This window comes from Tupaia chinensis, unplaced genomic scaffold (assembly GCF_000334495.1).
Source record: "Tupaia chinensis unplaced genomic scaffold, TupChi_1.0 Scaffold000320_2, whole genome shotgun sequence".
Taxonomy (NCBI): domain Eukaryota; kingdom Metazoa; phylum Chordata; class Mammalia; order Scandentia; family Tupaiidae; genus Tupaia; species Tupaia belangeri.
This window is the reverse complement of record NW_006159814.1, coordinates 1,723,320-1,736,182: the sequence shown is the minus strand read 5'-3', so window position 1 is coordinate 1,736,182 and position 12,863 is coordinate 1,723,320. Positions and strand designations below refer to the sequence as shown.

At 41.1% G+C, this 12,863-nt stretch overlaps 1 protein-coding gene across 1 annotated transcript in view; it reads left to right on the top strand.

The window, feature by feature from the left end:
• SNRPD1 (small nuclear ribonucleoprotein D1 polypeptide) overlaps positions 1-12,863 on the top strand; it is a 21,012-nt gene that overhangs the window by 1,211 nt on the left and 6,938 nt on the right. The window contains exons 2-3 of the mRNA XM_006151597.3: positions 8,295-8,371; positions 11,438-11,629. Of these exons, the coding sequence (XP_006151659.1) occupies positions 8,295-8,371; positions 11,438-11,629 (269 nt within the window). The remainder of the gene's footprint in view (positions 1-8,294; positions 8,372-11,437; positions 11,630-12,863) is intronic.

Sequence of the window (12,863 nt, the reverse complement as noted above, 5' to 3'; positions counted from 1 at the left end):
GGCACTTCATCCTTTCTAACCAAAGGGCTGGAAGGCCTTCTTGACTTCTTCCTCACCTGTTGTTCCAAACATCTGTTAAATCACAGCTTTTTCCAATTTTACTTACCAAATAACAGTCTCTCTAGTGGGGCCAGCAGGTGATGTGGTGGTTAAGGGTGCTGTGCTCCCACATGTCTGACCGTATTTGGAGTCCCAGACCTGCCAGCTTGATTAACCAAAACCACCCCCCTTCTCTCTCTGGTCAAGTTTGTATGTATGTATCAATGAATGAATGAATGAAAAAAATATATATATATACATATATATATATATATATATATATATAAATAATTTTTTTTAAAGACCTCACTCTCCAGTCAGTTTGGTTTTTTTGAGTTCAAATAGTGTGAATTTGGATAATGAAAGAAACCATGTTATGTGAATATTTAATATATAAGTTTTAGTACAAGGAAGGATAAGAGAGGGTTCATGAGAAAATAGTGTTATTTTATTTTTTTAGAGGTTTTTTGCTGTAGGGCACATGCACTTGCCAAAAAGAGACAGAGAGACATAAAACAAGAAATCACCCCCAAGGGGGGGATGGCCACGCTCCAATCCCTTCTCCATTCTCCTCTTGGGATCTTGGGCGTTCCCGCACACGCCTTGAGTTTAAGCTACCGGGTCTGGGGCTCGAACTGTGGTTGATTACATGGGAGTCCAGCGACATAGCCATTACACCATCTGCTGGTTCCATGAGAAAATAATTTGAACTGTTTTGTTCCTGGCTTGGGTATGGAAGGTACTGACCTACCTCTCTTTTTTAGTCCATGTTTTTTTGTTGTTGTTTATTTCTCCTTTTGAGATAAATATTTCTTACTGGTAAATGCAATGTATATTATGTTTTCACTTTTGAAAAACTTAAACACTGTTGTTATCTGTTGTCCAAATCCCTGTGAAGATATTTAATATTGTCAAACTCAGAGTATTCCTCCAGCCCTTCCCAATCAAGCTCTGACTCCATGCTCCTAAAGGCAATCAGTCTTTTCCACCATAGGTTAGTTTTGCCTGCATTAGACTTTCATGTATTTGGAATCATATGGTATGTATTCTTGTTAAAATTTATTTTATTGAGCTTTTTTTTTTTTTTTTTTTTTTTTACATACTTTTACTGGACATAACCACAGCATACAAACTGTGATTTTTTTTTTTCCAGCCAGAATACACTGTAGAGTGGCTTAAACATACATTATTGTCAACAAATAATTTTCCATTTATTTCTTCTGTGTGTGTATATGTTTCTTGTAATATATTTATATATTCCCCCCTATTTCTCACCCTCTGCCATTTCCCATCCTCCTCCCACCCTGTCTCTGGTATCTGCAGTTGCTTTCCATTCCTTTATTCTTTCACACATTGTATTGGTTCACAAAATATCTTAATTAATCTAAATACTTTCAATAGTAAGTTCAGCTGATATATACATATCAGTGAACAAAAGTTAATATTGAGCATGTTTTTTAAGTGTGTGTATTTTTGAAGCTTGTCTATGTCCCAATCCTGCCTCAGTCCTCTGAAATGGCTTATAGGTGCATCACCACTGTGCCCAGCCTACACGTTTTTGAGAGATTTGTTCACATTGTGGTGTGTACCAATAATTTTTTTTAAGAATTATTTTTTTTGGGGAACCAGCAGTTAGCGTAATGGCTATGTCGCTGGACTCCCACGTAGTCGACCGCGGTTCGCGTCTCGGACCCGGTGGCTTAAATCTCACGCCGGGCGCGTGTGCGTGCGTGCCCAAGATCCTGAGAGGAGAATGGAGAAGAAGGGATTGCGGCGTGACCATCCCCCCTGGGGGGTGATTTCTCGCTTTCTGTCTCTATGTCTCTCTGTCTGTCTGGCGAGCGCACGCGCCCTATAGCGAAAACCTCTCCAAAAAAAAAAAAGAATTATTTTTTTTTATTTAACTTTATTATTTTCCATTTTTAACCAGAGAGAGATGGAGAGAGAGAGAGAAAGAGAGAGAGAGGGAAAGGGAGAGAGCAAGCCACCATGTCCAGGACTCAAACTGTGGTCAGCCATGTGGGAGTCCAGTGCCTTTAACCACCATGCCACCCACTGGTCCCTGTACCAATAATTTAATACCATTATATGGCTGGATATTGTCCTTTGTGTGTTGAAAAGTTGTTTCATACTTAATTTAAATCTACTTTGAACACTTGTGCAAGTTTTTTTTGTAGATATAGCTTTCAGGTCTCTTGGGTAAATACTTAGGAGTGGAGTTGCTGGGTCATGCATAGGTGTATACTTAATTTCATATGAAACTGCCCAACCATTTTCTGAAGTGGTTGTAACATTTTTACACTACCAACAATATATTAGAATTGTGTTCCCCTATATCCTTGCTAATGTTTGCTGTTGTCAGATCTTTTTAATTTAAGCCAATTTAATAGGGATTTAGTAGTATCATTTTAGTTTTTTTTTTTTTTAAGTAAGATGCACATATATTTATTTAGTTTGTTATAAAGCACATGTACTTGATAGTGATAAGGAGAGGGAAAGTGAAAAATCACCCTGGAGGGGTGGAGTAACCACTCTGTAGTCTGCTCTTCAGTCTCCTCATGGGACTTTGGGCACATAGACGTAAGCACCCAGTGTGTTTGGACCTAACCAAACAGTTGGCCATATGGGATCCAGCCACTTTAACCCCGTGCCACCTGGCTGGCTTGGGGTTTTAATTTGAATTTTTCTTATGACAGTCAGCAGTTCTTCACCTTATTAGCTATTTCTGTGTGTTTTGTGAAATGCCTGTTTGAATCTTCTGCTTATTTTGTGTTCTTGTTTATTATCAGTTTTTAGGAATTCCTTAAATATCTTGGATGTTAGTCTTTAGTCATGTTTTCTCCCAGTTTGTGATTTTCTTGTTTACCTTAATCATGTCTCTCTTCAAAAGTTTTATGTATTCTTTTTATGAGTGAGAGACAGTACCCCCAACAGGATCCAGACGCCACCTAGCAATCTTTATTTAGCAAGCCCCAGATCATGGGTATATATGAGCCCATCATATTCAGAGAGGTTTCTGGATTTGAACTGGGAACCTTCTCATTTGGGATTACCTTGAAAAGCATTGTGTTTTGGGGACCGACCCTGGGTCAAGTCCTGGACCAAGCAACTTAAAAGAACTCAAGCTGGGCGTGTGTGTGTGTGCGCCCAAGATCTTGAGTGAAGAATGGAGAAGGGATTGCAGCATGGCCATCCCGCCCTGGGAGGAGATGTCTTACATTCTGTCTCTTGTTTGTCTGGTGAGTGCATGCGCCTTATAGTAAAAATCTCTATTAAAAAAGAATGAAAAGCATTGTGTTTTGAACCACTGGTGGAACCAGGGGTTAAGGTAATTAGATTCCACATGGCTGACTGTGTTTTGATTCTGGACCAGTGCCTTGAAAAACACACTAGGCGGGTGTATGTGTATCCTGAAGGAGTGGAGAAGGGATTGTAGCACAGCCATCCCTCTTAGGGGTTGCTTTCTTACACTACTACCCCTTACCACCAACACTTACGCTCTGTAGTAAATTTTTTAAAAAGGAAAAGAAAGAGGCTGGCAGGTTGGTGTGGTTAAGGGTGCTGGATTCCCACATGGCCAGCGTAGATTCGAGTTCCGGACCTAGCAGCTTACTTTCTCCCTTTCTCTGGTCAAATTAAAATAATAAATAAAGCAAAATAAAAATAATTATTTAAAAAAATAGGAAAAGAAAAGCATTATGTTTTACCTCTGTGCTACCTTCTGGCTCCACTAATTGTGCTTCTTAATGATCAGGGTTTTTTTTTTTTTAATTTATTATTATTATTATTTTTTGCTATAGGGCGCGTGCGCTCGCCAGACAGACAGAGAGAGACAGAGAGATAGAAAGCGAGAAATCACCCTCTGGGGGGATGGCCACACCGCAGTCCCCTCTCCTCCATTCTCCTCTCGGGATCTTGGGCACACACGCACACGCGCCCGGCATGAGTTTTAAGCCACTGGGTCCAGGACATGAACAGCGGTCAACTACGTGGGAGTCCAGTGACATAGCCATTACACTAACTGCTGGTCCCATGATCAGATGTTTATTTTGAGGGAATCTTAATTTATTAAATTTTTTGCCTTCTATGTACATAGAAACATTTGTCTGTCTTCAAGCCATGAGAGTATTGTAACTTTGATGTTAAAGACTGATCTAAATTGAATTAATTTGGATAAGTGGTATGAGTTAGGGGTGGGTTTTTTGTTTTTGTCTTTCCGTTTGTGTGGGATTTATTTTTTACAGTATGGATTTCCAGGTAGTCTAGCATTGTTTGTTGAACAGCCTGAGCCTATTAGACCACTTTACCCATTGGACCACTTTGGCACCTCTGGAGAAAATTGACCATAGGGCCCAACCCATAGCCTTGTGGTTAGGGTGACTGGGTCCCACATGACTGACTGCACAGATTGAGCCTGAGCCCTGGTGGCTTGAGTAACAGGCCAGGCCTTTATGCATGTATATCCAAAATCCTGAAAGGAAGGAAAAATGGAGGAGAAAGGATTGTGGCATAACTGTGCCCCATGGTTCTTACTCATCCCCCCCCCCCCCCCCCCCACCTCTCGTGCATGCACACATGCACCCTCTGGCAAATTTAAAAAAAGAAGAAAGAAAAATATCAATAATATAAATGTGAGTCTATTTCTGGGCTTTCCATTCTATTCTACTGATTTGTTGTTCCTTTTACGTTTATTTCCTTGGGAGACGCTGACCAGGTGCACCTAGTGTGTTCAGGTTCATACAGGATCAAACCCAGCATCTCCCATATGGCTCAGCATTGTGCAGCAGAGCCCTACCCCCTGCACTAATGCAGCTAGACTTAAATTCAGTTTGAATATCTGCCCTAGATTCTCTTTTAAATGTAAGTATGGAGCCAACTCCATTGCTCAAGAGAAACTGGATCCCATGTGGCAACTGCAGTTTGAATCCCTGACCCTCTTGGCCTGAATGAAACATGCCAGGCACAAACACAAATGCTCAAGATCCAATATGCAAAAGGATTGGAAGAAGGGGATAGAGATGACAAGACCCTGTGAAGGGCTTTCCCCTCTGTATCTCACTCTGAGATGTGCACATGCTCTATCATGAAGAAAGAAGAAAAATGAATATGCCATAGGGCATGTGCATTTGCCAGAGAGAGACAGAGGGACAGTGTGAAATCACCCCCTGCGGGGATTGTCACTCAGCAGTCTCTCCTCCATTTTCCTCTTGGGATTTTGGGTATGCATGCACCTGTTTCTGGCTGGGTCCAGGCTCAGACTGCATAGTTGGCGGTATAGAATCCAGCTGCCTTAAACTTCATGCTGCCCTGGTCCTGTTTAGTTTTGTTTTTACCAGGTAGTGGACACATGTGCTGGCCAGAGAGGGAAAGAAAGCAACCCCCAATGAGGTGTGGTTATGACACAATCCTTTTTCTTCCATTTCTCCATACTGTCCAGGTATTAGTTGCATACACACGTACACAAAACACCTACCTGGTGTTTTTCTCAAGCCTCTAGGGCTGGGATTCAAACCTTGGTTGGCAATGTGGGATCCAGCTCCTGTTACCACTGGACTGCAGGACAACCCAAAATAGTGGTATTTTAAGGCTGGCATATCTTTTTTTGGAATTTGGTAGAGGGCATTTGTACTGGGAAGAGAGAGACATAGGGGGGAGAGAAGGAAAAACAAGAAAGCATTTCCCCTTGGGGCATGATTATGCCACAATTCTTCCTCTGTTTATCCCTCCTTTGGGGATTTTGGACACACACACACACACACACACACACACACGTACACACATGCCAGGCCTGCTTCTCAAGCCACGGGACCTGTGACTTGAACCATGAGGTTAGCCATGTGGGATCCAGTTGCCTTAACCACAGGCTGGTCCTGGCTTGTCTTTAATGGTTGAAACATTTTAACCAAAATTATTTAGTGCCTGTTACAACCCAGGATTAAATATAAAAAGGCTCAAACTGTTGAAGGTCCTTACCATCAACAAAAAGTCTAGTGGTAGTGAAGAATAATAAGTATGGCTAATCCTATACATACCAAATGTGATTGATAGTATAATAGGGTCTGCATGGTATATCTATAGGGTTAAGATTTTTTTGGGGTGGAGAGAGGTTTTTGCTACAGGGCGTGCGTGCTTGCCAGAGAGATAGAAAGCGAGAAATCACCCCCCAGGGGGGATGGCTATGCTGCAATTCTTTCTCCTCCATTCTCCTCTTGGGATCTTGGACATGCACACACGCACACGTGCCCTTCATGAGTTTAAGCCACTGGGTCCAGGACTCGAACCACAGTCAACTACATGGGAGTTCAACAACATAGCCATTACACTAACTGCTGGTCCTTAGTTAAGAATTTTGAATGTGAACTGCTTATTAGGTAATATTGTGGGATTGTTTTATTTTCTTTAGTGCAATCATTGTGTTGTGGTTATGCAGGAAAGTATTTCTAGAAAATACTTGCTGGGAACCAGCAGGCAGCACAGTAATTAAATAAGCTGCTGGTCTCCAATTTTGCCATCCATGGTTCCCAGACCTGGCCACTTGCTTGAGTGCACCCTCATGCTCGTGTGCACGCTCTCTCTCTCTCATCTCTGGAGAGCACACATGCCCTATACCAAACTGAAAGGGTAATAATAATAAATAAAATAAGTAAATAAAAGAAAGTACACTCTGAAGGCTAGCCTGGTGGCATGGTAGATAACAGCAGCTGGATCCTACATGGTCAACTGAGTAGTTTGAGTCCTAGGCCTGGTGGCTTGAAAAATACACTAGGGGTGTGCGCGTGCATTCTCAAAAATCCCAAGAGGAGAGTGCAGAAGTAGTTGTGGCATGGTCATCCTGCTTGGGGAGGTGCTGTCTCACTTTCTCTCTCTGTCTCTGGCAAGCGCACATGCCCTGTAGAAAACAAATACAGAAATAGTATTGTCTATTGCTGGTAGGGCCTGTGTGTGGCTCCTGGTGCTTGTTATTAACCAAAATGACGAACACAAAGATGTTCTCTAGGCCTTTTAGAAAACATGGAGTGTTTCTACTGGCAACCTATATGTGAATCTACAAGAAAGGTGATATTGTAGATATCAAGGGAATGGGTACTGTTGAAGAAAAAATGCCCCACAGATGTTACCATGGTAAAACTGGAAGAGTCTACAATGTTACCCAGTATGTTGTTGGTATTATTGTAAACAAACAAGGGCAAGATTCTTGCCTAGAGAATTAATGTACCTATTGAGAATATCAAGCATTCTAAGAGGAGAGATAGCTTCCTAAAACATGTGAAGGAAAATGACTAGAAAAAGAAAGAAGCCAGAGAGAGGCACCTGGGTTCGACTGAAGCACCACCTGCTCCATCCAGAGAAGCACACTTTGTGAGAACCAGTGGAAAGGAGCCTGAGCTACTAGAAACTATTCCCTATGAATTCATGGCATGATAGGTATTAAAAATAAACTAATCTATGGTCTATATTTTTTTAAAGGAAATAGTATTGTCTATTTACATAATATACTAAAACAATTTGAATTAGACTGAACAATGGCCTAATGATGTCTGCATTTCTTTTTTTTTTTATTTTTTATTTTTTTGGAGAGATTTTCACTGTAGGGCGCGTGTGCTCGCCAGACAGACAGAGAGAGACATAGAGACAGAAAGCGAGAAATCACCCCCCAGGGGGGATGGTCACGCCGCAATCCCTTCTCCTCCATTTTCCTCTCGGGATCTTGGGCACGCACGCACATGCACCCGGCGTGAGTTTTAAGCCACCAGGTCCGGGACACGAACCGCGGTCGACTATGTGGGAGTCCAGCGACATAGCCATTATGCTAACTGCTGGTTCCCTGCATTTCAGTTTAGGCCGTGTAATGGTTTTAGAGAATCAGAAATGTCCAAAGGATAGTTTATGTATTATAAATATGTCCTTTCATAAATGTTCAGAGTATAATTCAGGGAAAGCTGAAATTGTTCATGTAGATATAGAGCACAAGGACCACCAGGTGGTGTGGTGGTTAAGGCACTGGACACTCTCATATGGCCAACCACAGTTTGAGTCCTGGACCTAGTGGCTTGCTTTCTCACTTTCTCACTTTCTCTCTTTGTGTCAAAGTAAATGAACGATGAAATAAAATTAAATTTCTTTTATAAAGAATTAATGTAGAGGACAGCTAGCAGATTTTTAACATCTAGAAACTTCACTCTTTCAACTTAATAAAATTGGTTTTAAAGTGTTAAAGGTGAAAATTCATGGTTTCGTTCTTACTGTCTTTATAGATTTTTGATGAAATTGAGTCATGAAACTGTCACCATTGAATTGAAGAATGGAACACAGGTCCATGGAACAATCACTGGTATGGAGGTTGATTGCTTTTATAATGGTTCTGTTTTCATCTCATCCACCTGCAAACCGGAATTCTTTTTTGATTGTTTAATGAACATCAGTATAATACAAGTCATTATTTTTGTCTGAACTATTTAATCTACCTTCTTACTTCCCCTGAAGTAAGTAAACTTACGCTTTAACCATACTGAATTCCCCATGTTATACTGGTTTCTTGCTTTTACTTACGCCTTTACGTGGGTGTATTCTTCCTGCCTGGAGTGTTTCTTCTGAAAAACATTTGAAACTTGTTATTTGTATTAGTGTTTGTGTTCACTATTTGATTAAAAAGTCCTTGATGGGGAACCAGCAGTTAGCATAATGGCTATGTCGCTGGACTCCCACGTAGTCAGCTGCGGTTTGCATCCCGGACCCGGTGGCTTAAATCTCCCGCCAGGCGCATGTACGTGCGTGCCCAAGATCCCGAGAGGAGAATGGAGGAGAAGGGATTGCGGCGTGGCCATCCCCCCTGGGGGGTGATTTCTCGCTTTCTGTCTCTATGTCTCTGTCTGTCTGTCCAGTGCATGCACCCTATAGCGAAAAACCTCTCCCAAAAAAAAAAAAAAGTCCTTGATGATGGAGGGTGGTATTTCTGTGTCTGGTTATCTTGAGTGGAAAATATGCAGGAAAAGGAGTAGATAGGAACTGTGATTTTCCTTCACTAAGGCAGTCATTGTTAGCATAACATATTGGATATTTTCTTACGTGTCTAACTCTTTGCTTTAATGTTGTTGTATGGGGCTGGCAGGTAGTGTGGTGGTTAAAGGCCTGGACTCCTACATGGCCAACTGCCGTTTTAAGTCCTGGACCTGGTGGCTTACACTCGCTTGCTCGCTCACTCACTCACTATCTCTCTGTGGTCAAATTTAAAGAAACAAACGAACAAATAAATAAATGGATAAATAAAGTTAAATAAAATCACTCATTAAAAAAAAAAGATAACAGTGTGTACATTTATATTTAAAGTCAGCTGATTCTTCACTCACAGTAGGTATTCCAGAAATTGCAAAGTTCCAGAAGAATTGAGTCAAATTAAAGAAAATGCTATCTAGCCTATGTTTCCACTCTGTTGGTCTCTGAAATCTTTAAATTATATAAGTTTGTAAATAGCTGGTGGAGGTGGTTAGACAGGGTCTCACTGTGTTGATCCTCCTGCTGTGGCCTCTGGAGTAGCTGGGATCACAGTTTATGCCACCACACCTAGCTCTTCCACATGGGATCTCATTCTGTTTCCCACATTGTCCTCGAGCTCAAACTTCACTTACCTTGGCCTCCTGAGCAGCTGGGATTATAGTATCATGCCACTGTGCCCTGCTTTTTAGGACAGGCTTCCCATGTGGTCTCAGCCTGCTTAGTAGCAATGTTCAGTGCATGCTACTATAGTTGCCAAATAACTTTTAACATACAGAACCAGCATCTATGTCAACCAACACAAATGTGAACTGTTAAACCTCTATTATTTGTGGGTACAATAGAATTTCACAATGCTAATTGCTGTGGAAAGAATTAACCGTGTAAGGTTGTGATAAAGTCTATGACCCTATCTAAGGCAGTATAATTGCTGCCTTGTGAAAATTCCATAATCAGTGAAGTAGCCTGCTCTCTCCAGAGCATTGTGTTTTGTGGAGCTGCCAGAGTATTGTTCTTGCCTTTTAGGAACACAGAGTTAAGTGATAAAAGATACAAACACATTGCTGGCCCAGTAAAACAGGTTGATGGAAAGGGGAGGTGAAAAGAAGTTACAGAGACAAAGAAAACCGTGCACAAAAACACCTGCCAAACCTGAGAGAGAAGGAAGACACGGGACAGTGGACATAATGCATGTATGAGACAGTTCCTCCATGGCTAACTGCATTCCCTTCTGTCAGCAGCCTTTTGTTTAAGAACTATTTTATTTTAATTAATTAATTAATTAATTTGACCAGAGAGGGACAGAGTGCGGGGGTAGGGGGGTGAGAAAGTAAGCTGCCAGGTCTGGGACTTGAGCCCCTTTTCCTGCATAATAGTCACCCAAGATAATCAGACATGGAAACATCATCCTTCATCATCAAGGACTTTTACTCAAAGTGAACAGAAGCACTAATGCAAGTAAAAAGTTTAAAATGTTTTTCAGAAGCAGTGCTCCAGGCAGAAAGAACACACCCAAGTAAAGGCATAAATAAAAGCAAGAAACCAGGATAATATGGAGAATTCAATATAGTTGAAGCATGAGTATGGGAATTCTGCGCCCTTAACCATCACACCACCTGCCAGCCCCTCTGTCAGCCTTCTTAACTATGCAGAACAGCTGGGTTGAGAAAAATCTCTGTGAAGGAAAGAAAACTGCTGATTTATATCAGTGTTCTCCCATTTACTGGTTGCAAGCATGCTGCGTTGTGTTAAACTTATACTGCGGCAGAATGGACAATACAGCTTGCATATCCTTTATCTGAAACAGTGGGGACCAGAAGTGTTTAGATTTTTAAATAATTGCATATACGTAATTAGGTATTTGGTATTGGGACCGAAGTCTGGACACAAAATTTATTTATTTATTTATTTCATTTTGCTATAGGGCACGTAGGCACGCCAGAAAGACAGAGAGACAGAAAGCGAGAAATCACCCCCCAGGGGGGCGGCCACCTCGCCATCCCTTCTCCCCCAGTCTCCTCTTGGGATCTTGGGCACACGTGCCCACTGTGTTTAAACCACCTGGTCCAGGATTCGGACCCCGGTCGACTACATGGGAGTCCAGCGACATAGCCATTACACTAACTGCTGGTCCCCAAAATTCATTTATGTTTCATATACACCGTATACATATAGACTGAAGGTAATTTTACACAATATTTTTGTATCCCAGGGTTTTGCTTACAACCTCACATAAGTTCAGGTGGGGAAATTTTCACTTACTGCATCATGTTGATAATAAAAAGTTATATTATAGTTTGTATTTTAGGATTAGGGATGCCTAGCCTCTTATACAGTATTTACTGTAGCTTCCTAAATTGGTTGCCTTTCTCATTCCAGTAATTGTTCTATATTTTTTACTTTTTAGGTGTAGATGTCAGCATGAATACACATCTTAAAGCTGTAAAAATGACCCTGAAGAACAGAGAACCCGTACAGCTGGAAACACTGAGTATTCGAGGGAATAACATTCGATATTTTATTCTGCCAGACAGCTTACCTCTAGATACACTACTTGTGGATGTTGAACCAAAGGTGAAATCTAAGAAAAGGGAAGCTGGTAAGTTTAAGGATTATAAATGTTTCTGTGAATGGTGTGTTTATACCTTAATCTATTAGAATATATAAACACTTGTGAACAACCAGGGTGTTTTGTTGTTGTTGTTGTTGTTAAGAGATTTTTGCCATAAGGCTTGTGTGCTCACTGGAGAGACAGACAGCAAGCAAGACATCACCTCCCAAGGGGGATGGCCACACCACAGTCCCTTCTCCCCCCATTCTCCTCTCGGTATTTTGGGCATGAGTGAGCTTTAAGCCACCAGGTCTGGGACTTGAATCATGGTCGACTACATTGGAGTCCAGCGATATGTGACGACCATTATGCTATCTGCTGGTCCCAATACAAGTTTTTTGTCATTTAAAATTTCTTGTACTTGCCGTGAGTGCTTAAAGCTCCTGGTGTTACTGTTGAGAAGATTGTTGCTCTTGTTCAAAGGATTATTTCCTGTCCCTTTGTACATGGACTAGCCCTTCACCTTTTTCACTTTTGAGATTTGGAGATTGACTCTTTCTATTGTTCTGAAGTATCTTAATGACATCATAGGGCCCCTTTTTCCCTCTCTTACCAACCTTCATCTTACTGTTCTGGGTACTTTGTGGACATGTGGGTATTTTTCCATTTTACAGCTAAGGAATTTACTAGTATAACTTACACAATTTTTTTCCCCTTATTTTGCTTGCTGTGTTCTTTCTTCCCAGAATTCTTAATGATCAAGCCTTCTGATCGATTCTGTAATTTTTATCTTCTCTCTCTTTTCTGTCTTTGCATTTTGTTTTCTCTTCTGAGGAATTTCCTTGAACTTAACTTCCAGTCTAGTACATACTTAGTTTCAAGCTTCCTGGTCCTCTAATAATTTTTCATAGAATCTTGTTCTTTTGTGATGTTTAGTGTGTATGTGTGTGTGCGCGCGCACACATAAATACATGTAATCAGTTATTTAATTAGGTTCTTGGCAAAAGATTTAGAACACCAATTTGTGAGGATAAACTCCATTTGTAAGGGCAAACACAGATTGCAGGTAACCCTGGAACTGAGGAACAGCTTTGATTTTTGGTAAAATTTGCAAGTCCACAGCTTTCTGATCGACCTTGCGCTGCTCAGAAATCTCGTATTTCTCCTTCTCTGTGTTGAAGATCTCACCTTCCTGGTGTCTGGGCTTCTGCAGTTTCTTGTTCTTTTCTCCCCCCCCCTTTTATTTATTTATTTATTTATTTATTTATTTATTTATTTATTT